At 40.4% G+C, this 27,346-nt stretch overlaps 1 protein-coding gene across 4 annotated transcripts in view; it reads right to left on the bottom strand.

Moving 5' to 3' along the window:
- LDLRAD3 (low density lipoprotein receptor class A domain containing 3) overlaps positions 1–27,346 on the bottom strand; it is a 106,054-nt gene that overhangs the window by 26,795 nt on the left and 51,913 nt on the right. For 3 of the 4 annotated variants that reach the window (XM_014252176.2, XM_088058254.1, XM_088058256.1), the window contains 2 exons: positions 26,269–26,394; positions 23,762–23,896 (listed from right to left, as the gene is read on the bottom strand). In XM_014252176.2, the coding sequence (XP_014107651.2) occupies positions 23,762–23,896; positions 26,269–26,394 (261 nt within the window). The remainder of the gene's footprint in view (positions 1–23,761; positions 23,897–26,268; positions 26,395–27,346) is intronic. The other variant, XM_088058255.1, reaches the window with a different exon arrangement.

The following is a 27,346-nucleotide window of genomic DNA, read 5'->3' as shown; positions in this document are numbered from 1 at the left end:
TGTCACCACCACCATCAGATCTCCTCCTCAGAGTTGATTGTTGCATTGCTCTAGTTTTTGCTTAGCTCAGTATTACGGAGCTGTGCACACGATATATACATAATACTTGTTCGGAAATGCGACCACCACGAAGAAATGCAATAGTAGATAACTGTTTTATTGCTCATTGACTACTATAAATGTTAATAACTGTTCCAGCCTCTATTCTTCTCACTGCTTTCACACTCTCTAAGGGAATGATGTTTTTGCCTCACACAACATACTAACCTCATTCACTGGATTTTCAGCTTGACTGGTCTTTTCTTTGAACTGATGATTTAAAGTGGTAGACACTGTATTTCTACCACATTTATTTGTGAAAGAATTAATGATATATTTAAAATTTGGGTAGCCTGAGGACTGTTTCACTTAGCTATGCACAGAAACTTAACAGAAGCAGCTGAATGAGCAGCACTGAACACAGAATTTACCTCAATGAACTGCCTAACCTACATAATATTTTATGTGATGTGGGGTTTATATTAATTCTTTTCAGTATGTACAGAATCATCTAAAATTCAGAATTGTCTTCAGAATGATAAGTGGGTTTAAATTATAATGGCTTAGAAATATCCTTTCAGACTCAACTTCTGAAGATTCCGTAACAAAACTGTCTTCTCACGTATTGATTATAAGCAATTAACAAGAGCTGTTCTTTGCTGAGTTGAGGGGGCACAGGAGTGTCCCAGTTTTGGACTGTCAATAAATCAAGAAGCAATAAATCTCCTCTCCACACCACTTGTGTCATCCTCCAAACTCCACAGGGCTTGTATGTTGTAACTTCAGGGGAAGGGAGGCTGCCATATACATAGACTGTGTCAACATGATCATTATGAAGATGCCAAAGAACAAATTGCTTTCCAAGTAAAAGCCTCAACAGAACACCAGCTGTTTCTTCCTGTGGTTAATTAGCAACAGCAAAAATTCTTCCCCACCTCTGTAACAGAACAAAAGCCATTTTACCAAATGAGCCTCAGTGCCTTCTCTGTTCTCATGTTTTGGCCTTAATCACCAATTTGCAACAAAAATTCCTCTTTCTCTATTTCCAAGAAGAGCAGATCTGAATGAGCATAAACTTACCTTTTGAGGAAGCATACTCTGCAAACATTTTTAATTGCACTGTTTAGTGAGAAGGTATTAATCTCTTCCTGATAATTAGTGGATTTAATTAATAAGGACAGTCTTTCAAAGAACTAAAATCTAATGCATACCAAGCTTAATGAAAAAAAAAAAACCCTACATAAAATCAGAAGTATAGTCATTAAAATTGTATGTCAAGACTACAAAAAGACTATCCAAGCCCTTTATCTTCTCAAGAGACAAAAATTACCTGTGCAAGCAAAAAATACCCAACAAAAAACCCCAAAACAAAACAGAGAATAAGAGACAAATTATAAACTTCGATTCATCATTATTTATTTGCACAGACAAAGCAAAAGAGTGACTTAATCATATTCTGATACTTCTATTTAATTGCTGGAATAATTTCAAATGAAAATGTAAAAATACGAAAAGGGATAAAAACATTTGATAGAGAGATTTAGAGGCCAGAGTATTTTGAGATAATAACGTAAATGCTTATTTTGCAAATATCCTCTTGTCACCACATCAATTTTTTATACAACTCTGAAGTGTTACCTTATAGGAATTCCTAGCTGAAATGGATCATCAGTATTAAACTCTTCTTGCTGGTCAGGAGGATTAACAAGGCATAAAAGCATCACATTAAAAAACGACTAATGTCTACAGTCAGACTGTATTGATCAGAAGGGGAACTACATTTTTTTTTCTGTTGCACTTCAAATTGCTGATTGATGCAAGCATTTTCCACAAACGGAAGAATGCCTGTTTCACCCATTCAGAGGTCACACAGCAGTTCTGCTGGCAGTCAGCATAACAAAGTATCAAAAGCTTTTTTGGGAAATTCCATATAGAGGAGTTCCGTGTTGCTAAAAGTGAAATAATGTAGGAGAAACATGATTTGAATTGAATTGCAAACATACAGAAGGATCTGATCAAGATCACCCTATTTCAAAACACTTGGTTGTAGGTGCCCCGGGGAACTGCATGAATTAACTCCTAACCTTCCCAAGGGCATGTCCAAAGCAGAAAGGGATTCCCAACTTCTTCCTGAACAATGTTTTCAGGTGACAGTGTGTTTCTGTCCTGCTAGATATAAAAGCCAAGACACTAATGGTTACTGTCTTTTTAATGTCTTTTTACAAGGGCATGTAGTGACAGGACAAAGGGGGTGGCTCTAAACAGAGAGTATATACAGATTATGTGTTAGGAAGAAGTTCTCTATGGTGAGGGAGGTGAGGCACTGGAAGAGGTTGTCCAGAGAAGTCATGGATGCCTCACCCTGTCCAAGGCCAGGCTGGATGAGGCTCTGAGCACACTGATCTAGTGGAAAGTGTCCCTGACCCTGGCAGAGAGCTTGGAACTAGATGATCTTTAGAATCCCAACCCAAACTGGTGTAGGAGTCTATGATTAAGTAAGCAATCAACAAATAGTTTATATAAATCTCTGACTATACCCTTTGAAGATAAAGGAAGTGCTACTGCTATCTTATAAATTTGGGGAAAAAAAAATGCGACAGAAATTCACTATAAGTCACATAGTAGGATCATAGATGATCAAGAAACTAAATTCATTTGCTTAATTCTTTGATTAGATGGCCCAAGTCTCAAGGATGCCTTGTTTCATCTTTATGATCTCTGGTGATAATTACAGTGTGTCAGGAAGCCTTTCGACAAATCATTCCTATATTTCTCCTCTACCTAAAAGCAGAGTAGAAATGGAAGGAAAGCATTTTTCAAAATAAAAATGCTTTCTTCCTTGATTTGCAAAACCAGTTGCCAACAATGCAGATCCTCTTAGTAACAGTGAGAGGGATCACGAGCAAGGAATGCCTTCACAGATTTGGCAAGTAAGCACTCTGACTCGCACTGTCAAATGCGTGACTAAATGTCAGACTCTCTCCAGCAGCTCTCTCCCTTCTCTGGAGGACGCATTCAAAAAGCTAAGCTCCACAAATACATCTAGAAAATCCTTCTTCCCTAGGAAGATGCTCTGTTATAGAGGAGTCATTAGAATCATTATAATATCAATAAAGCAGCAGATTAAGATCACAAGACTTATCAGCAATACCCTGCTCCTGAGTCTGTCCATGCAGCCATGGCTACACCAGCACAAGCAGTTGGGATGTTCTCATTTACTCTGCAATTGGTCTGGAGTACAAACAACAGTAAATTCTGAAGCCATAATGGACTGGAAGATTCAGGATAAAGAAATTACATTAAAACATCCTTCTTTACATCTCTGAAGATTAAGACAGCTCCTGATTTTAGGTGAAGTCTATTCAGCACAGGATGGCTGTAAATGAAGCGTGCAGTGAGTATCTGCTCACAGATGGGGCTTCAATACCTTTCCTAGATCAGCAACATTCTGCTAAACCACTGCATCCCCAGCACAAATCTGCAGTGTGAAATCAAAAATACCTGGGCCATAATGCAAAGGGCTACTTTGGGTTAAGAAATTTCTTAAAAACAAGTGCCTGTGTCTGAAAACATTGTGCTGGATAGGCATCATCATCAGTCTTTCTTCAGCTGACCTAAACTCAATGCTGCAGTTAACAACAAAAATATTGGCCAAATCTGTACCTCTGACTGACAGAACAGCACACATTCTCAGGATTAACGATTCTGGAATCATGGTCTTGTACCGATCCTGTCCTCTGCTACAAGGCAGCTTGAAGGAAGACAGTATTGATCATCAATGCCTTATCCATGGGCATACATTTTAATTCTTTGGGGTTGAAAAACAGGGTGTTTGTTTGTATGAGCACTTTAGGTTTGTTCATTTTTACAATTACTGGCTACTTTTAGAAGTCTTCCTATAGGTCAGGGGTAACATTATTCCCATAGATCAGGGAATAAAAGAAAAAGAGGGCAGAGAAACAGAGTCACATGGTTTGCATAGACAGTTATAACAAAGAAGGCAAAGAATTTACAGTACGAAAGGATGCAAACACAAAAAGCTTAATGTTAACCTGATGTGATGCCAAAGAAATAAAACAGACTAAAAAGAAAATATTTGACAGTATGTTCTCTGGATCATTAACAATGTCTAAAAATATCCTTGGTCAGCAACTTTCCTTGACACAAGCAATCTGTTCAGAAAGGCAAGTCAGCTTCCCACTAAATCCTGATCAATAAAAAAATCTACAGGATACAGTAACATCTTCTCTTGGGAAGTTAAATAACCAGTGCCTTGAACATCTGACTAAGCATGGTAGTGAGGGAGCTAACAAAACTGCAGAAAGCAGTGGAGGTAGATGAGGGAGAAGTGCAGAGGACAGAAGTTGGAAATACAGTGTTCAAGCTGCACGTCAAAATGCCACTCATAAGCACTTGATTTACACAGCTGATCCGAAAACTCATGCAAATAAGTATTTCCTTTGGAAAAAATATCTACTTGGCATACAAGAATCAATCACATGATTACATGTTAATAGACAGAAACAGAATGCTCTGAATGCATTTAATTATAGTAATGGGAACCAGAAGGGAAAACATTACCCACTGGAGTGGCAGAGGCTATGGCAAGTCATTGTGATAGAAAATCAAACCTGTTATTCCAGAGCTTTCTATGCGTAGCCCAGAGAAAAATTATCTTCCCTCTGCTTTAACAATTTTAAACACAAAACAATCTCAGCATTACATGATACAATTAATAGCAAAACAGAAACTAAAATACAACTAGCATAACCCTGGCATGGTACAACTATAGGAAAGGTTGATACTCCCTGCAGAGTGACTAGCACACCAGAAAAGCTCAGCCACAACAACCAAGAGCTGGCTTCTTCATCTGTGCCACAGAAGCACAGCAGCTCTTGAAACAGGCACAAACTTACTTAGCAACACCTCAAGACATTTCACTCATCCATGACACAGGCTATGTAGTTGTCAACACAGGAAATTATACGCAACTCTGACATTCAAGTGTGAAGTTTCTAATTTTAAACTTCATCTTGAAAAAGGTCTAGCTCAATTTTTACACAGGAAAGTGTCTGAAGTGGCCTATTTTCAAGTCATAAAAATGTGATGGAACAGGAATATCCACAGCAAAATATCTGGGGCAAAATATGGGAAGTACTACAAAATTACTTCAGCTTTCAAATCAATCTCTGTATTGGACAAGGAGCCAAAAAGCTCTGACCATTAAAGCCCACAGTGATGAGTTGAATACGCATGAACCAGATCATGGAAAATGAGCCCACCAGTAGCAGAGAGATCTGTTGCTCTCTGGAAGCCAAGACCACGCTCGTTGCGGAGGGGGCAGGTTTTACCACTGAACACTCCCACTGCAGCTCACAAGTCTCCCCTGACAGCGAGACAGCACTTGCAGTGTGACAAACCTGTGATGGTTTACTGCTTCAGAATGAAGTCTTATCTTCATCCATATCTGGCTGCAAACTCCAGGACAACAAAAAATGCAACCAATTTACCTTGCTGCTGTGAGGATGAAGGACAGTGTTTAGACCATTCTGTGCTGTAAAAACATTGCAGGGTTAATACTGAGTAATCATCAAGTTACTGCTTTTCACTCCAGGCTTAAAACCACATAGAAGTTGAAGATTTAATATTTTAAAAAATTGATCCTCACCTCTAGCTACATATATAATTTATTAAATACTGTGCAACAATCAAACTATAAGTCTAGTAGTGCTAAGAAGCAGCATTGTTCTCAGCATAATACAGACCTGCAAAGGAAAGTTCTTCGCCAAACTCTCTATTTAACAGGTGAAATTCACGTCCATCCTGAACAGCAATCCCACCTTCATCCACTGCAAGCTTCAAAGTCAGAATTCACGGACTGACAACCTTTTAAGGTTAAAGACACGTTAACTAACGTGCCTTGAAGTATGATCTTGAACCATCTGCCTACTGAATCCCCTTCCCCACTGTGAAAAGCTAGAAGGAATCTGTTTTCACAGAAGGATGGGACAATTTGTGAATGCTATTTCCAATAGCATTTGACAGCACTCACAGAAAGTAATTTTGGCACCATGTACCGCCCATTGTAGCTTCACAGAAGAACATTATTCTCTCGGTGTAAATAAATCCTCCCATGCACATTACCTGTCCCTACCAGCTCCTGCCTGTACATGACTACCACTCACAACTACACTCTAATGAGCCTTCTAATTCTACTTTTTTTGGTAGGTGAACTACCTGATGTGGGAACTCCCAGAGCTGCCCTCCAGCCAGGAAAGCTCCAAGCAGTAGGATGTTCTCATTCCTCTCATGTTGGATCAGACATCAATCAAGAACAAATACATCAGGTCTCCAGATGTAACAGGAATAAAGCTTTGTCAAACATCAACCCCCCAACGAACACTTCCTATATTGTACTAGAAGAAACTTGTACTAGGGACCCAACACTAACTTTTTCTTAACCAAACAGCCAGCAGTTTTTGTTCTGTGCATTTACACACAGCCTCATAACACACCCCTTTTCCTAAAGAAAGCCAGCAACTATGCAGCAGTAACCCCCCCAAGCCTCAGTGGGATGCCATGCCACTGTCTCATTTGGCAAACACCGCCATCACACTTGTTTGGTTTATATTGTCAGGATACTTTAAACTTTTAAAGATTAGTTATAAATCAAAGCAACATGACTCTTTTTCAACAGAACAGATAGTCCTACCCAGCTCTTACAGATGCATGTCATGCAGTTCTATAGACAAACAGTAATTCTCCTGGCAACTGCACAAGCTAACAAAACCACATTTACATAATAAGATTGTGAAATAAACTCCTGGAAACCAAGAATCTCAAAGTTAACAGTCAGCTCTTTGTCAGTGTTAATGATGTGCATACTTGTGTGCATATGAGTGGGCAACAATCATCTGCAAAATGAAAAACTGCATTAGCATTAAATTTTGAATTTTCTGTGTTTTGCTTGGGTTGCAGATTTAATTACTTTTTAATACAGGCTTCTTGTCCATTTTCTGAAAAGGGAAATAAATAGAGGATTGTGAAAAATGAAACACATCCACGGAATGTTACTGCTTTAGCCAAGTGATTATTTTAAACTGTTTTAATGTTTTGAAAGCTTTGTCTCAAGTAATCAAACACCACTTTAAGGAGGCTGTTCATGATATTTATGAATGCAATTGCTAAAGCAATTTATTCTCAAGCTATTAGCTCATTGGGTCTCATGAGTCAAACACAGGATTACGGCAAATGAGTTTCCTGAGATGCCTGTGACAGTGCAAGACAGGAAGAAAGGGAACCAAAAAGCTACTACTGATAGTAGAAACAGGAATTCATCTGGTTAAATGCTCACTTTCATCAGCAACACTGCCACACCACCATGCTAGAAGATTCACAATATTCAAGGCTTTGTCTTAGATGAAAGCACAAGATCCTCACTGAAATATAGTCCTGTATTTAAAGTGTAAATACCTGATCTGCCGTTTATTGGCATTTTTCATGGGACCCAGATTACACCGTCCCTTAATCTGTGCCCCATCACCCTCAATGCAATTCCTCTGGAAAGTGGGAAAAAAAACCCCAGAACTGCCACTACCACAGCACCAAGTGTTCACAGAGAGCAAAGCAGTTCTCCTGTGTTAGCTCCCAGGACTCTCACTTTGCCTCCTGGACTTCTCTGAACATGTCTCTTCTGAGCAAGCTCTTGTAATGAATTTAGCTACTCATAGTTAGCAAGGAAGAACTGACATTAGGTGTACCTAACAGAAGACAGACTGAAAAACCTGAGCTTTGGAAGCCCATTTGGAAGCATTTTAAAGATGCACTGGTAAGTTGTAAGAAATGATGGTGATTCTGTAGAGTGGGAATTTCCCTTTCTCCCGCAGGAATGAGAACTACACCAACGCTAAGGGCTCCTGCTGCAGTGACAGCTGTACCTCAATGAACCAAACCTGTGCGTCATTTAAAGCCCACTTGGGCAGAACACAGGTGGCCTCATAATTCATAATAGTAAATGTTTTTAAATGACAACAGACAGGAGTTTTGTCCTTGCAAGGAATGAACCTTCACAACCTTGGTTAAGCAAGTGAAAACTAGAGAAAGCAGCAGCTTTCTCCAGGGCTGACAGAACAGATGGCTAAGGTGGAGCATGAAATCAAGAGGGAAAAGACAGGTTGATAATCTCTTCTGAAAATGCTCCCACTCACACTTTACTGCCAGAGAACAGACCTCACCCTCTCCTTTCTTAGACTGCACAGTGGCAAAGGACCTTGTCTCCCACTTACATCTACTTTTGCACCCTTCCCACTACTACTTTACCAACAGAACGAAAGCCACATCAGCCAAACAGCAGCCATACCACACACCAGAAGTGCGAAAGAAGTGGGAAACTGCCTAGAGGAAGGGTGACACCAAACTGCCAAGCCCACAAGACCCAGCAGAAAAAAGTAGAGCTTCTCATATCGCTAAGAGACACTGTGCAACAGTCGACATCCCTTTCAGATTCACCAGAAAATGCCAAATAAGCTGGTGTGGGGGACACCAGAATTTTTCCCCAGTTAGAGAGAAAAGAGAGTGCCCTCAGAATAACCATCACAAGCAATAGCTGCTCCTATTTGTGTTTTGCACTGGGTAAAGTACTCCCTCATTTCAGCAGAGCAGCCCTGTCTCAGCAAATGAAGACCACTGAACATCCACCTGCCCTTCCAGACACTCTGCCTGAAGGGCAATGGAAAGGATTTTCACCAGCAGTGGTGAGACAGGGGCTGGTACAGCAGAGCCAGTGAATAAATGTGAGATGGAGCAAGGAATGACAGAAGGAAAACACCTTTTAACAAGCAACAGCAACAACTGGAAGTTTTAAGAGATACTGGTGAGGTGGAAGAAAGGTCAAGTAGGTCTCACAGACTCCACTATTATGACCAAAGAGATCTCCATTTCTATCTCATTGAATTCCCTCTGACAGTTTCTATTATCTTCTTCCTCTTCTCCTTCTACCCTCCCATGAAAAGTCTCCTAACCAGATCTGTTTTCTGGACATTTAATGCAATATTGGCTAGTACAAATGCTTTTCAGCTGCCTGAAATAATTTTTATGCAGCTTGAAAGTGCCTAAGAAAACAGACCCTGCAGCAGAGCTACCTTTACCCACAGCAGCTGGACACTAGGCAGAGCTCCCCCTCTGCAATGAGCTCTGGCCATTCCCTGGGCCAGGCAAAGGACAAGGCCCTGGAACTGGACCTTGCCCAAGGAATGAGCTAGATAGGGAGGAAGAAACACCCAAGCATTTACCCCCAGACTCACAAGATACACTTTCAGTCTGGAACACAAAATGTAAACTGTGTAGGGCAAAAGTAAGCTTTAGAAATTGAGATCCAGCAAAAACATAAATAGGTAATAAATTCAGCTGGACTGAGGATGGATTCATGTGATTTACCAGTCACTGACTCTGAAAATCAACCCCAGTCACTTCCATCCATGGAGAGAGAAACTAGTGCCAAGAAAAATGAAAGAGAATCCTTGTTTGATCATTGTTTTGAGTTCCAGAGATCAAAAAAGCCCAAACAGTATAATAAATAATAAAAAATGAAGTCATAACATCTGTATCCCTCCTGTACTCCTCTGAAATGAAGCACCTATGCAAACACATTTTCACTTGCAGGAAAAAATACCTCGTAACAGATAGAATGCAGAGGACAGAAAGAGATCAGGCCAGGTTGAACCATGCACAGAACATCAACAGAAAGGTCAATGCTTGAAGATGAAGCCACAAGGGAGCAATTTAATAACTTCCGAATGACAAAATGGGCCAAAATGCAGCTGATCTAACCACTGGAAAAGTAACAAGCTAAAAGACAAGCTCAGCACTACACAATCCTACCTCTGGACAATGAGAATCTTCTTTCAAGAGTTATTTAGCAAGACTCAGCAAGAACTGGTCCACGAGACCTTAATAAAATTGCAGCTGGGATGAAGTGCTCATTAAAAGCAGGAAGCACATTTAATGTACAGCTCACAGCAAGAGTGGAAGCAGCCAAGTGTAGAGCAAACCTCATCTCAGCATCGGTTTTTCACCCAAAACAACTGAAATAAATTCACTACCCTATTCAGGAAGTCAAAGATCTAGAGAGTTTTTTCTGGATGCAAAAGAAAAAGGACAGATAAAAGTTAAGAGTCATTCTGCACTACAGGCTTGTAGAGGCCCTGAAATGACATAGGCTATAGAGCAGGTTATTAAGGTTATTAAGTTAGAACAGGAAAACCTGTGAGAGCTGCCGTTACAATAATCCCCCAGAAACAGTAATTAAATCCTCACAGCCTGAGGCCTTGAAACTTAGACTGAACAAAAAAGCATAGCAGAGTGGTACAGGACAGGGCAAACTGAATTGTCAAGATATGGTGATCCTTTTTGAAGCCTCTAACAAGGAAATAAGTGGAAATATCTGAGATATCTGCTCCAGTCAGCATTCTTTCAAACAGGGAGAAACCTTGCTTGTATTATCTTTCCTGCTTCATTATTTACCTCCTTTAAAGAAAACCCACATTGACATTATATAAAAGGGTGATATTTTCAAATTTGCCTGAATACAGAACCTACTAGAAGTTGACTTTACTTGTGCATCTAAACATGTTTTGGAAAAAAAACCCACTTCATATTTTTGGCTTTCTTGCTGGGACAGAGCCATAGCACACATAAAAGAGACACATTCCTTTCTCAACGTGAAAAGGGCAGAGGTGCACAGCACCCTCTTCTTTTCCTTGGCTTTCTCACTGTAAAAGTAGAAGGGAAAAGGGTACGGAAAAGCAAATAAAGGAGAAAGTTAAAGAAGTCTGTCCTATCAGGAGAAGAGACAGAATATGATGTGATTTCAATTCCAGAGGCAACTACCATAGAGTAAAGTAATGGTTTTGGAGAGGCAATCCTGCAGCCCCTGGAAAGGAACAAATTGGAGAAATCTGATTAGTTTTTTTCCTCCCTTGTCTCCCACAGCTGAAAAATTTGGGGAAGAGCACAGCAGAGAACTCCACCCTGTTACACATGACAAAGACTTGTGGTTGAAAAAAGCCAGGGGAGATTTTTCGCTGAAGCATCACTCACAGAACTCACAGCAGTGAGGAATACTTCTAGACAACTGCTGGCAGCAGTCTGCACTCAACCCAGCTGCAAAGGCTTCCTCCCCCTCCTCCCTTTTATGAGTGGGCAACAGTTCCTGCTCTGTACCCCAACCTCTGCAAAGCCACATCTGCTGCTGTGGGGTGCACATGGCTGGGGTTGGCCAAAGGCTTGCCCCCAGCTTACACTCCAGAAATGGACTATTAACCCAGTTCTTGTGGAAACTTCCTCTAGCAGATGTTTAATGCACTAACTTCTTTCAAGACACTCCCCCCACCACCTCCTTCCACTGCAAGGGCTTGGTTCTGGTGTTCAATGGGAAGGTACTGCAGCCAACAAACACACCTCATGTCAAAAGCATCAGGACACTGCCCCCACCTAGCAAACCACAGGCAGGGAACTGCTAGCAGCATCAGAGAAACTCGTGACATATGCTATAAATCATGGCCATAAAATATAAGCAGAACAAATAATATGGTAAAAAAGGGCAGAAAGGAAATTCCTGCTCTAACAGCTCTAGCACAACCAGAGCAAAAATTGACTCCTTCTCTCACCTGATTGTGAACTGCAGACACCACTAAACTTACATTAAATCTCAGCTGAAAGAAACACACGACTGCTACGAATACTGCCAGATGGCAATGTTCTTGTAGAGGGCCACTGTCTGGCAATCACACTGGAGAGATGTGGTCCAGAGATGGAACAGAAAGGAACATATAACCCAGTCTTCTCAGCGAGATGTGCGATTCCTCCTGCCTATGGGTTTTGAGGGTTTTCTTATATTTGTTTATGTTTTAAGCCTAGATGATCTCCTGCCCCTTCAAGGTGACACTAAAATCGGAGAACAATGATTGTGTAGGAGAGATTTACCCGAACAGGGCATCAAAATTTTGTGATGTTTTAACTAGAGGTAGTAAAGTGAAGTCTGGATATGGCTTAGTGCAGAGTTCTCCTGGCCTGACATGTCCAGAAAAGCCAAAAACAAATATGTGACAAAAGAGCAAGATGCAAAATCTGAAGACAGAAAAAAAACCAAAGCAAACAAACAGAAACAAGTGAGGAAAAGCTCCTGATGTCTTACAAGAAAAAAGGCAATTAAAAAAAAAATTTAAAAAAAAAAAAAATAAAAAAAAACAACCTGGGGGGGGAAGCAGCATAAATTTGACTTAATTTCTTGAAGAGTTTTTCCAACAAAATAAAGTAGAGAATATGGTGAGGGTGAAATGATGAATGAAAAGAGCACAGAAACAAGAGAAACAGGTTCAGTATGATTCCTCTACTCTGTATTTACGCCAGGCTTTCTGGAAAGATTGACCATATTGCTGATGTACAGGTAAGAAAGACACAAACCAAAAGCATTCTGATACCTTGCTGGGAAATGCATTATTCAAATGTTAACTCATTTCACAGTGTTTTTCCATGTGCTTGGTTTCCACCTCAGACAAGCCATACAGCTTGCAGAGGCATCTGCTGGGATCTGTCTCCAAAATGTGGCTCACAACACCACATGTGCACGTTTCCTCAGGCACTTCCAGCCAGTGCTTCTTCACATACAGAGTCTTGAATTACACCCACCTTGGCCAGGAAGGCACTCCCTGAATATTTTCTTGCAATTATCAGTCACGGTTAGAATCTGATCTCATATGGCTGCCAACAAACCATCAACTGGGATTTACATATCAAGAAGTGCTAAAGGTAGTCTGGAAAACAAGGGAGAGGGCAGTAGTGGCTTCTACAAACACTCATTGATTCAATCACACTTGTGCTGTGAACTCAATGAAAAAAGCAAGTATTTGGGCTCAGGATTGTAAACCTTGGCAGTTAATTCATCACAAAACTGATCATGTGTGCATATGAACAGCAGGTTACTACCACCTCAGGCTTAATTATATGAGCTGCCTCCCACACAACAGCAACTGACAAGACCATGGCCAACTGACCCATTCATAAAATGTAATTTAAAAAAAGAAAAAGTAGGAGCACGGCTTAAGCCTCTACCTGTGATACGCAGCTGCTACTTGCACAGTAAGCTCTGCTCACTGCCACCAGGCCTCATCTTTTACCAAAACATCTGCTCCCATCCTCTCCTATAGCCACCCAGCTGTCTGAGGAAGAACCTCTCCATCGAACCTATCCCCAACACACCTGCTCCAACCTGGTCAGACCAATTTGGCTGTAATAGCAAGTAAAAACAACAAATTAAAATGAACCTGGAATTTGTTCATTTTTGAACGGAACATATGATCTCCTCATCCCCCTTTTTGTGGTTGATCACAGTTGAGCAGTTTCTAAGCAAGGATACAACTTCCTTCACAGTACTACATTCCTGAAGTCACATACTTACTGTTTTCTAACTCTAGAGTATGAAAGAAGGAAATTAAATTTGATGGTCACTTACTGTAAGGACCTGTACAACAGTCCCATACAGTATTCCCAGAACTACGGTTTCTTACAAGTATCAGCACAAGATACCTTGCAGAGCTCCAATTTTAATTGCATATAATGTTTCCCTCAAACTAACTCCAAACCACATCCTCACAAACCAGTCAGCCAGGCTCCAGCCAACATGGACTTCAAAGTTGACTGACAGAACAGTTCAAGTTTTAGTTCAGAAAACCTCTGAGGTCTAGAACTTGTGCTGCAGCAAAGCCCTTAGTCTTCCGTAGAGAACCATAAACACTATTTGCCATAGAAAAACCACCTCAGAAAGTCTAGAAGTGTTTTCCTGACAGCCATCACTAAATCAAGGTTGGTGTTTGCTTGCAATTCAGCAAAAAGAAGGCAGAGGGAAATGACAATCTATGAAAAAACATTTGAATATAAATGGAACAAGTTAGTTTTTAATTCCCACAGTTTTAGTGCAGTGTAACATATTTCCTAACCTCTTAATAACCAGATCCTCAAAATTATTTCCACTTAAGAGCTCAGTAATTGTTGCATTTACTGTAGTGCAATAATGCTGTTAGAATAAATGAAGCTTTGAAAGCCTCTGCTTTGAAGCCTCAGAGAATATACTTCAGCACCAATGACCAGACCCCACAGTGACTGGCTGGTGCACTGCAGGTGACTGACAATATTCAGAAATTATTAATCATATTTTCTTCAAATGACTTAATAATCTTTTACACACCTTTGAAAAGTTAAAAGTTTGCTATTTTCCCCATGCAAAATAGAGATGAGGCACACAACCCAAAGTGTGCAATGTTATTTACAACACCAGTAGCAGAGAGCATCAGGCGGCTCCAGCTGCTGCCACCTCTGTGCTCAGGACATGTGAACAGGCACTCCCAAGTGTTCCTGCCTTCAGCCATGCTACTGGAAACACTATTTAATCATAGGGTGTATGTATCAACAGAAGTTCTGAACCCAGTGCTTCCCACTCAGCAGGTTGTGACCTCCCTGAATAGCCCATACCTGTTTTCACATCTGAACTGAACTTGAACAGAGATGCTAACAGCACTTTATGGCACCACACCCTTCACACTCCTCATTCTCCAGGTTTTACTGTTTGCATAGACTATACTACAAATGAACAGAAAATTAATTATTCAGCTTCTAATTCGCATTGCATGTTGATGTTTATGTAATTGAAAACCATATAATTACTTTGTTTTAACATCCCTCATAAATATGGATTTTTTAACACAATGCTTTACAGCAAATTAGTACCAAAAATCTGGTAATGTGAGATGAGAGCATGAGTTCCTTTGGCAAGCTCAGGGAACAGCACGAAGACTAAATACTGGTGTGATGTGTCTCTGATCACTTCGCAATTTTCAGCAGGCAGAAGAAAATCCGCTGCAGTTCCCAGCTTTTCTAGGAAGTCTGATCAGACTCTAGGACACAAGTTTTAATGCAAGAGCAGCAAAGAAGGAAAGTCTAGAATTCAACAGCCTCATCCTTCACACATTTACAGGTACCGAAATGCTTGGCTGAGGATGAATCTCAGCTTAATCTAAAACCTGGCAAGAAACTTCCTTTTTCATGATAATCCACTTACTTATTAAGTTTCATTTGTTAGTTTTAGATCAGGCAGCATGAAATACCTTTCCCTGGAACCCCAATTGGCAACTTGCTTGGGGTTTAAAGCCACCCTCAACTAATTTGTTCTCCAGAGTGAACACAGCACACTGATATAGCAACTTAAGTGTGATCTACAATAAAGAAACAAATGCCTTTAGCTTCAGCTGCAGAAAGTTAATGCTTCCATTGACCTGGCTGGGAGCAGCATTTAGAATGAGTGGGCATGAAGACTGGTAAGGTCTGGTAGATAAACTTTGACATTAACACCACCTCAGTAATTTGGCATCCCCCACAATTCAGTTTTCCACACCTTTATTTGTCCTATAGGATGATATAAAATCGTATTTTCTGTAAGGCAGAATAAAACTGCAGCTATGCTAGCACAGTAAAGTGAAAACAATTGGAGAAAAACAAGAATTATCCTAAACAAGGATTTCTCAAAGTAATAGACACAAACTGCCAAGACCTGTTGAGGTCCTGCCCTGATGGGATCACCTACACTTCTGGGGACAGTTCTGCATTTTTACCTGCTCTCCTTCACAAACCAAGTGCACTGCAGCAGCACAGATTCTAGCTAAAGGGACACCTAGATGATCTGGAGTCACTGCACTTACTCTTACTGAGCCAATGTCAGTAAAGCTTCTCAGCAGAGCTTGGTAACTCTAGGGGACTGTCACATTTTTGACTGAAAACATACTATTTAAGGTCAGTCACAGAATTGGCTATGTACTAAACTGCTACAGAATCTCAATGGAGATCCTTTTACAGCTGGCCATGTTGGCTCTGCCTGTGGCTTTAGCTTTGTGTAAGAACACACATACAAGCTTTGACAGAGGTCACATGATCCAAATTATTCCCAGTTATAACTGAAGTAGTGAAAAGATACAGATTTTAACCACACAGAAAACTAGGTACAGCTGAGGACAGAGTTGCAGCCTGACATTTTAGGAGTCACATCTTCCAACTTCACTGTTGGCAGCTGCAGGCAGAAAAAACCAAAATAAAAAACCTACTCCAAAGTCTGACATTCAAATAGCTGAGATCTGCTTTTCCCCATACACACAGGTATATACAACAAAACCGGTCTTCTTGCCAATTCCACTGCTTCACAAAAAGCCAGTCCAACTCCCAAAAAGAAAGAAAGGGACAGGGGTGCCCTCTGCCCAAGTCCCAGTGCAAACTGCTGAATGCAGCCACCTTCCTCAACAGTTAGACTTGGGAAATCATTTCTAACCATTGGTTACAGACATGATAATGCCAGACCAACAAAGGCACTGAACCATAAATTAACCTCACACTTTTTGCTGACCTGGTAAATGCACACAGGTCTCAAAGCTAGATTAAGGTTAAAGCATTATTACTTACCTGAGATTAATGTCAATAACCAGGCTAAACAGCAAGGTTTAACTAAAAGTGCAGGGTTGATAGGGACAGACCCGGTGGGAGAGCAATGCAGACCAGCTCCCATCTGGGCTTCAAAGTAGAATTACAGGTTGGGGTAGGCCAGTCTGATGAGTGAGAGTTAGAAGTGAAACAGAAGACACAGCCAAGCTAACTCCCACTCTGCTAGCAAGAGTGTCTCTTCAGTACTTAACCCAGGAAACCTTTGGTGAAGCTCTTCCATGACATGTGCTTGCTACAACAACTCCCATTTTTCAAGAAAAAAACATGTTGTCCCTGTACTGAAACTTCACTGACAGAAGGTTTCATTTTAAATATAAGTGCTATAATAATTTTCTACAGTAAGTGTAGAAAATGCACTTGTTCACCTTACCTGGAACTGATTTTGTTTCACAGCAAGTCAAAGATTAACATCTGTGCCTTTTATTTGGATTTCCTCCAGTGACAGCAAAAAGACTTGGGTCTGGCTCCTACAGTCCAGCAAGAGGAGCCTTTAGCACAACTAAGTCACACTGACATAAATGAAAAGTTAATGCAATTCAGCAGCCAGGGCATGGCACAACATGCCAATACATACAGTGTACCTCAAGCTCCAACAGGATGTTATAAACTTGTGGAAAATGTATTTCACAAGTATTTATTTATTTTTACTAACGAGAGCTCAAGATATAATTTAATGAGCCTCAAGATCAATGTAGAAAAAGAATGTCCTTTATTTCACACTTGTCTTCCTCAAGTGTAACATTTTATAACCTGTTTTTGAAGTCTTGAAGCACAGGCAATGAAACTGGATCTCCACGTCATCACCTCTTTCTGCAACTTTTAATTAGACATAAATGCCACAAAGTGAAGGTAAGAATATCTGGACACAAGCATTCAGAGCTCACATTTCATCTGGACAGGTGAGAAAACCCCATGCTTTCTCAGGCTCAGTTCCCAGCTCTTCTCATCAGTCACTTGATGAAAGAAAAGTATCCCTACACCTCCTGTTTTTATAAGTAGCATGAGAACTGCAATTTCAGTTCCAGCAACAAAAAAAAAACAACCAATGAACCAAAATTAAAAAGCATGGTATTACAGTAGAAGTCCAATGAGGCAATCCAGTGAGACCAGCACTTCCATGATGGGAGCAAGCTGTGCCTTGAGGGAAGGCATTCTGAAGTACTTCTGTCTACAGAACATAAGTAACACAAGCTGGAGGCACAGTGGTAGTTCTCTGTCCTTACTATCATCAAGGAATTGCCCTCAGGTCAAGATGATTGTTGCCAGATCCTATTTTTCTTCCCTATTATCACTGATAAAGCTGTTGATGAACACGGTGACTCCCAGTGACACAACACCCCAGCCAATATTTGACCTAGATCATAAAACTGATTTTTACAGTAGTCAAGTTATCATCTGCTGGTAACTTTGAGCTTCAAGTCATCAAAAGTGATCTGAGCAGATTAGGTGAAGAGAATGGACACTTCCCAGATCTAGAAACACCTTTTAAAGTAAGTTTGTTGTCCATTTGAAGACTTAAGTCATTGTCTATTGCCACATTACAGTTGCTCTTAATAGAACATCTGCTCTCCGAACAGGGGCAGCATGCCTTTTATTAATTACATTTTGGCAACATGTCTTTTATTATTCTACCAAAATGACTGTAGAAGCAACATGCTGGTCTACTATTCCTAGCAGAATAGGAGACTGTTCCACAGCTACATTTGCCTGTTCTGCAACAAAACCTTGTCATATTCACAAACTCAGGGAGCTGAGTGACAGCAACTCAAATCCACTTGTACCAACTGTCTGGACCTCTCCCTGAGATCCCCACATCTATTTTAAACTGTTTAAATTCCAAAACCTCCATGCAGAGTGAAGCAAGAGTTCCTCTCTTGATCCCACTCAGAAGATACCATGTTTCTGAATGAGTCTGGGCCCATCTACAGCAATGCCTGGATTATTACCATCTGTTCTTATCAAGTGATCAACAATCTATTTCAGAAATGATGGCCTGCCCTGGGAGGCAGCACAGACCACAGAGTCCATGTGCTGTCAAAATTAACACAGAGATGAACTCAGCAGTCACCTGAAAGGTCAGTACCAACTACATGAACACCTGCCTCCTGTAGCTCACCTTACATGTTAGTCCCCATGCAGATGGATCAGTTTTTTTCTTCTCAAAGAAGAACCCTCTCAAATAAGTCATCTTTTGAGGAGGAAAAAAGGGAAAGAAGAGGAATCATGGTTTCAGGGAATGGAGGAACACAGGAAAGAAAAAAATCACAGCCAACAAAACTATTTCCATCTAGCAAGTACTACAAAAGAAGGGTATTAGAGAGCTAAATATGGTCAGGCAAAGCCTTCATTTAATAAAACATTCAGTGACATTTTATTTGTATCCTTCATTATGTTTCTGCTTCTATTCAGTCTGCCTCTGAGTATTAAATTCCTGCTGCAGGCTGAATCTGGGCTAAGATTATGCACAATAATTGCAAGTTGAGCTTCAGTTTACAGACTGAGACAATAATGAGTCAGAGACTCAATAAAATCCTGTATACACACAGGATCAGACTACAAAGCCTTGGGATGTTCAAGTGATACCACAGCATTTGGGAATTTCAGATTTTCAATTTACCATGTGCAAAGGGCTGGTTACAAGCTCCATACTCGGAGTGGGATGTTCTGGGAGCTAGTTATGTTTCATAAACTAGGTTTTGTGGTATTTCATTGAAATTTAGAGTACGTCTGTTCTACTTAGCTGTCAGTTCTAAAACCCACTTTGCATTGCAACTCAGTCATGCAAACATTAGCAGTGGCCTTGGTGATTACATCTACAGCCAGCCCACTTCCAGCTTTGCTATAACTTAATCCACAGAAACTATTGTTACAGGATTCACATTATCACATAACAATTCATTTTAGGAAGTCAACATTTTGAATGATTTTCCTCTTAATTCGACACAGGGTCAGATTTTATTTTTTTTTATTATGCTGACAAGTTTTATATAAGCAATTTATAAATGCCCCAGGGAAAAGAAAAGAGACTTCTGAAACTGTGTATGCTTCTATAATTGTTTTAGAATACTGGGGCATATAAAAATCCTAATGCAAATTAATCTAAAAGATTAAAAATAAAAGGAGGAGGTATCCACATGGAGAGCAGAGGACATTACCAAATACACAGGTCAAGAATTAACTTCTGAACACTTGCGAAACATTTGGTTTATAACTTGATCGTGATGGTATTGTTTACAAACAACTGCAGAGCTAGAATTTCAGAAATACTACTGAAGTCAAGAACCTCTTTTTACAGCAGCAGACAGAGTAAATACAGATTACCAACAATAAAACTCCCTTTCCTAGGCAACAGGGTTTAAACTAGTAAAGGTATTTAGCAACTTAGAAGGAAAGAAAAAGACAGCCATGAAAGAAAAAGGGATTTGAATTAAAGTATCCACTATGCTTGTTAGTCTTCTAACGAAAAGTACAAAATGGAGTAAAAGAAGCACTGTGAGGACTCATTTAGATTAAAAAAAACCCAAACCAATTAAAAGAATAAATTAAACACAGTCCTAGAGCTGAACAAATTTACATAGTTGTTGGAAGATACTGAGAAGGAGCAATTCCTTTCCAATTGAGTGGATGCCTGTCACAGAATAGGAAATCCCCCCAGCAACAGGCCTGAGGAGTACACCCAGAGTAGATGCTATACATGATTAACACTGTCAGCTAAATAGAAGCATAGGAGAAAAGTATGTGGGGGAGAGAAACTTTCCTCTGAATTGAGATCAATTAAACGCAGAACAGTAGCAGAAATTTCTAATTGTTGCTGGTGTTATTAAACCTGGAGTAATGCCCTAGAAAGAATAATTCTTAAGTAATTCACATTTTTGACTGGTGTGGATAATTCAAGCAATTATATCTCCCATCCAATCCCAAGACTGAAGCACATACTTTGATGAATACATCACATTCCAGATTAAGGGAAATACTTTGCTGTGCTACTTCACTGCTGGAAAACTGAGATGACCAAAGTATAGCTGTGGTGGGATTAAAAGAATTGCTCTGAAGTTTATCACGGCAGTGACAAGAGCTACAGATAACTTCTGTGAGGAATTAGAGAAGAATTCTTTGACTTGCTGCTGAACTGGCACTTTTTAATCTGACACTTTCTTCATGACATACAAACCTTTGTAAAATACACAACACTCAGTTACAAGTGGTGAGGAAAAGAGAGGGCAGGAACGTGCTCTGAAATTTGATCTTCCTCTCATTTTCACAACTAAATCATGGGGCCATCCCTCCTCTCAAATGAATCTGCTCTTATTTGTGACCAAAATTAGTCTTTATAAATGCATATCTTCAGGTTCATCTCAAATTGCAGCATGCCACCAAAGCTGTTATTCATTGAATATGGCACATTTTGAAGTGTTCCATGTCAAAGCTGGGTCAACATGTTTTTCAGTAGGAGGCCACATTCCTGTTTTCATAGTCTGCAAAGTGACCCTTCTTGACAGAAAGGATCCTTTTGCATGGAGGAGTATCTGACACAAACCAAACTGATATGCTACTGGAGTCTGCAGTAATGACAGCAGGATAAAGGAAGCCTTTGAAGTTCATGGAAGAGCAGGAAGAGGTGATAATCTAAAAAGCTTGTCAGTATACCCAAGAGAGCAGAAGGAGACCAAAGTATCAATTAATAATTCACACTTCTATTTCCCATGTTATCATAGTATCTCAAAACAGTTTGCAAACATTGATTAAGTCTAATGACATGCCCCTGAAGCAGACAAGCACGGCTGAAGCTCCAGTCCTACCATCCAGGATGGCACTTTGGGAGCATTTCCTTTAGCTGATCTATGCCCTCTCTTTCCTGTCTGTTAAATGGTGATAACGATGCTATCATGCAGTGGTTCAGAAGCTCAGTGACTTCTAAATCAACACATTTACAGATAGAAAAACAGCACACAAAGACAATCTCATGTGTCAGATTACATTCAATTACACTGAACTAAAGCTACCTCGTTTGACATAACACAGCCAGTCTGAAGGAACCCCTCTACATTCATTTTATAACACCCTACAGATTTGCCTTGCTCTGTCCCTAAGTACCCAGAGCACTTGAGTTCTAGTTAATGACCAGGATTCTTGGCTACTGTGTTGACACGAACACATTGTAATTACAGTAATTAGATCTGCTGTAGGAAGAATTGTGAGAAATTAAAGCCTGTCCACAGTAGCATCTAATTCCCAATTAACACAAAGTAGTTGGTGTGTTTGCAAGCCAGGACAGACATACCCACAGCTGCAAACTCCAGAGGGAATCGTCATTTATATTCAGATGGGAAGCTGAACACATCACACTTTTAATCCTAGCTTTTAAAGACAGGTACCCTCTCACCATTGTCCACTTATAGATGGTGAAACGGCCATTCAGGGAGGCTCTGAGCTGCCTAAGGAAAAGCGAATTACACAGGCTCCCCACAACCAGTACTGCACTTTAGGAACTCCTCATTCCCAGCCCCATACTTGGACCTTTTTTTTTTTTTAAATTGGCCTGCAACTGTGGCTGTTCTTGTCTTAATGGAGAGAGTTCTTTCTGCCTTGTTTGCATCGCTTTCACACAAATAATCAGAAAGAATTACTTTGCTTACTCTCTTACTAATCTAACATTTCCAGACGGACCAAATATGAAGACAAAAGTAACAGCTTCATGAAATACAGCTCTTTTCTTCTCTTGAGCCTGACAGTCAGTTCCAAAAGCAGATTGTCATGACAACAAACAACCTGGAGGAAATCCAACCAATTAATCTGCAGAGGAAGCAGTCATCCCAACCTAGGAGAATAGCACTGCTGCTTTAAGCTTCAGAAGCAAAAACAAAGAGAGAAAGCAAAAGAAATCTTACCTCTCACATTAAGCTGATTAGGTTGCCTTAGAGCTGGAGTGAAGAGCAGTCCAGCCCTGGGCACACGCTAGGCCCTTGGCAGCCCTTTGGTCCCGCTCCCGACAGAGAGGAGGGGCAGGCCAGACCCTCTGCAAGGCTCTGATCCACACATAGCTATGTTCCCAGGCTGTGATGTAGCTCAGCACGCTGAAAAGTTACCAAGATGACCCCTCCAACCTTTATATGCGGAGCCAAGGCAAGAGCTCGTAGGCTCTTATAGAGGTATAACACAGAAGAGACTGTCACACACCACTGCTATAAACCCTGTTTTGTTAGCACGGCTGTTGAGTGTTTTTCCTCTTCCCCTGTGAGTTGTCAAAAAAATTTATCATCATCTTAAGCTCAGGATTATTTTATTTTTCACAAAGGATTAATTCATCAGTGCAGGTAGATAGTAAAGTAATTCTCCTTCAATTTCACTAATGACATCTTCCTTCATATGCTGCTTTATCTCTCTTCATCTGTCCTGCTTTCTACAGGCTGATCCTCCCCTGGAAATGTCCACCGTCTCCCATATTTGTTCTACTCTGGTCTCTCGGTAGTAACTCAGCCATTAAAATGTTTAGCAGCAGATGCCCAATACACACTGTTTGTTAACCTCAAGTCATTCATATATACTTCACGTTTTATAAAATACTGTGGTGTTAAGAAAACAAAACTGAGAAGCACTACCTGTAGACTTATATGATAGGTTAAAAAGAATAAAAATGTCACTGTGTTTTGAGATTCTCACAAGACTCAACACACAACAATTTTCAAATAAAATTTTTCTTCCCTGTCTTTAGGGGAAGGGTAGGAATAAATGCTTTCACTGTAGACCTGTCCTGCAGTTAAACATAAATATGTCTTTCAGAAGTTAACTGAGCAATGAAGATCTAAAGCTTTAGCATACACAATATTTACTCATCTGCTACACAGACAGATTCACTTCCAGCTCAGGTTTGACTATCAATTCCCCACGTCCAATCCATCTCACAGAAGTACTAAATGGATTCCCAGCAACTTCAGTGACCATTGGATCACACATTACAAGCACTTCCTGCAAAAGTCTGTTTTTGCAAACCTGAAAAAGAAACCACTCTTCTGAGCACTGAGAATGCAATGTATGCATGTGCACACTCTCTACACATTTCACTCTCACTATATGCAGTGCTAGCCAACACAAGAGCAAGCCAATAGAATCCTATTTTCTACTGAGCCTGTTCTGTGTTGAGTTGGTATAATATTGCAGAAGAGAATAAAACCCCTGTGCCTACCTGGAGGGCTTTCGCAGCTTTCCTCATCACTGTTGTCTTGGCAGTTATTTTGACTGTCGCACACAAAGCTTTTATCAATGCAAAGACCATTTTTACAGTGGAATCGGGCAGTAGAGCAAAGCAATGGATTTGCTGCTGCAAAAAGAGAAAGTGAGATCTCTCATTAGGAATTCTCTTGCCCAGGCAGTTAAATAGCTGATAAGCATCAACCACAGATCACAACTCAACAGCTGGTCAATTCACTGGGTACGTGGGAGTAACTTGGCAATCAAACCAGCCCTGGCTCTCTAACCAGGGAGAGCTGAAACTTCTAATTTATGCAAGATTCATTACAATTACCAGAGATTTAGCCCACCCACAGTTGTGATAAGCCTTCTGTTCATTTTCATGAGAGCCCAATCATGATAACTGTTCCACATTTGCTCACACTGAAGACATATGGAGGGTAGAACGGCCTACCATAAACACTGCCTGTTGATTCCCATTACAGAAGACTCCGTTTAGATGAAGTTTCATACTATAAGACAACAATTCTGACTGAGTAGAATTGGCCTGGCAGTAGCTTATTTACCTCTTCCCCATTCTCCTTACTATTTTGAATTGATACAATGGCAATGTTGAAATCTCTCAGCCTCTCACTTTTGAATTTCAACTCCTTTTTAAGGAACAGTGTTTGCATCCCTCATATACATCATATATAACCATATCCTTCAACACAGTCATCACTTAGCTGAGATATGCCTAATTTAGCTGGTTTTAGTATCTACTCATAAATCAGTCTCTGTCCTTTAATATTTTTGGCACTCTTCTCTGAACTCCAAACAGTTTTTGGTAATGGGATGACTGAAACAGAATGCAACTTTCCAATCTAAAATCTTAAAGCCTGCTTAGATGCCCTGTCTACTTCAAACTGCTTGTTTGACACAATAACAAAGGGGATTACAGTTTCCAAATACTAACTGGCTTCCATTTTTTAAAGAGCTACAGCTAAAGAGTTTTTAATTAATTTATTAATTAATTAATAAAACTTTAGAGTCTACCCTGGATATAACCTGCAGGACAAATAACAAACACTCCCAATTTCTCCAGCTCCCCAAGCGCTTGTTTAGCACAAACATGCTAAAACTCCTCTGGTTTGAAACTGCTGCACACTTGCATACCACATTGATTTTTGAGGTCACCTTAGAACCTACATGGTTGTTCCTCTTCATAAGCAGTAACTACACATTTAGACATGCTAAAAAACACCAAGTGCCTCATTGGCATAGAATAATGGGGAGATCAGTAGCATGTTATCATCAGCTGTAAGGTCCCATTGGAACTGTACACTACAAGCTCACGGGAAATTGTGTCATTCCTAATGAACTCCATAAGCTGGTGCACTTTCAACTGAGACCGGCCACTTATCAGTCCACCACCTTAAGGATATTCAAAAGCACTTTCTGTCAAAACTAATTTTTAGTCCACTTGTTCAAGTGTAACCCGGAGTAATTTCCTTAGCCTTCAATGCTGACTCGCTGCCACAGTCGAAGTCCTCGCAGGGCCCAAACCAGACTCTCTGGGACAACAACAGATGCCATCTTAAGAGAGGTTCATGCTGTGGGGAAAGCACAGCAACCACCAACAGGAAAGACAAGTCCTCCATGAAGCAGACAGTGATAGATCGCTCTAAAGATTAGCCCTTTTGTTATCTTTGAAAGCTGCTGTCTGTTGTCCTCCTCCTGACCTTTAAAAGTCATTGAAAACAAAACATCAGCATGCCTCTGACAGGAGGATGAGCAAGTATTTTGCTGCAAGCTTTCACCTAGAGACCCATGCTTTTACCGGCTCTTGATGGCAACAACAGAGCTGCTGGATTCAACATAACTTTCCCCTACTGCTAAGACTTATGCCTGCTAGACTTACAGATACAAATGGATCTGTGCTGCCACACACAGAGGGTTTAGCCCAAAACAAACAGCACTTCAGATCATCTCTCTGCTACAACTTCCCTGCTACTGTGCATTGGCAGGCATGTCTGGCTTCAAGAACCTGCCTCTCCTTCCAAGAACCTGTTTCACTAAATATGCCATTATTTGCTTTTTTGTTGTTTGAGAACACGTATAAAGAGAAACCCAGATGTCCTGATGACCAAATACATCATATTCTTCAGTGACAAGAAATAGGCAAATAAAAATGGAACAATTCAAATTATATTTAATATTTGTCCAATTTGAGTTACATTTGAGTCCATAGAACACATTCAAAACAAACACGGAGCTTAAAATTAATTACAGGGGCTTGAAGTATCATAAAGGCATTATGCACAAAGCAAGACTGAGGTAGACCTTAAAAAAAAAACAAGGCAGACAAATTTCCATGAAATGAAAAGCCAAGGATCATCTGGGTCATAAATGACAGGGAGAATGACTCAGAAACTGAAGGATACTGAATGTTTCCTTTCTAAGTAGCACCAATGAGTTGAAATAAGCCGCAGTGCCCTCACTTGCAAGCAGGTTCGCACTTACTGCAGTTCTCCTCATCGCTGCCGTCGGGACAGTCCTCGAAGCCGTTGCACCGGAAGCGGCCAATGATGCAGTGGATCCCGCTGGCGCACGGGAAGAACGTGGCACCACATTTGGATTTGGCTTTCGCTGCAAGAAGAGACAGAAGTGGGCAGAGGTGAGGGAAACAATTTACAATGGTTAGAGATCTCTTGTAGCAGTACAGTTAAGGGTGCTCTATGCAGCAATGTTGGCACAGATGTTAGGTGTCTTCCAAGCAAATTAGTGTCTTTGTGAGAGTAAGAAAAAACAAGAGACCCTCATTAAAATATTTTTCAGGCTGCAACCTCAAATAACACTGCCTTTATTCAACATAATTTATATAAAAACTGGGTGAAAAAGACCACTGTATCTCCTGCTGCACAGCACAGCTATTCATAACACATTAAATACTAGCAATAGCATCAAAATATGTTTAACACACGATTACAGATTCTCATTATGATCTCAAGTCAGCAACTCTTCATAGTAAGAGCACACTGCCCTCAGCCACAGTAATGCAGATGGTTCTACCACGATGCCCAAGGAAAGGTCCAGTTAAGTCCTGTGGTATCACCAGCCTAGAAAAAAACCATTCCCAACCAAAAAAGCAGTTTTACAAGACAGATGCTTCACTTTTTCAAATTATCTTATGACTTGATGGACCACAGGACACTGAAGTCCTCAGACAGTCCACTCTAAAGCAAAGGCAGTCTTCAGGAGTATGCTGGTAACTGCAGGAATGTGTTTATGGTGCAACGTGGTAATGCCACTAATGGGAGAACACCAGGAAAGAAGTCAGATTCAGAACTTGCTGGCCTTTTAAGCAAATGTTTCCACCCCTACACCAAATCTACAAAATCTAAGATGTACTTACAACTCACAGGTTTTGAAATATGACAGATTAGGTATCACAGCAAGAGGCAATTTTTTTAATGTGGCCCTATGGCACATCAATACACCAACCTGCACAGTTTTACAAGGTCAGGAGAAGGTCAGGGACTATCAGTGTACAGACTAAAAAAAAACCAAAAATCTAATAGGGATAAACAGCATTAATTTG

Source organism: Pseudopodoces humilis, chromosome 7, assembly GCF_049639895.1.
Source record: "Pseudopodoces humilis isolate 2021_Gansu_Grassland_sample_001 chromosome 7, ASM4963989v1, whole genome shotgun sequence".
In the NCBI taxonomy this organism is placed as follows: Eukaryota; Metazoa; Chordata; class Aves; order Passeriformes; family Paridae; genus Pseudopodoces; species Pseudopodoces humilis.
Note: the sequence above shows the minus strand (reverse complement) of the source record. Positions and strands in the feature narration are given on the sequence as shown.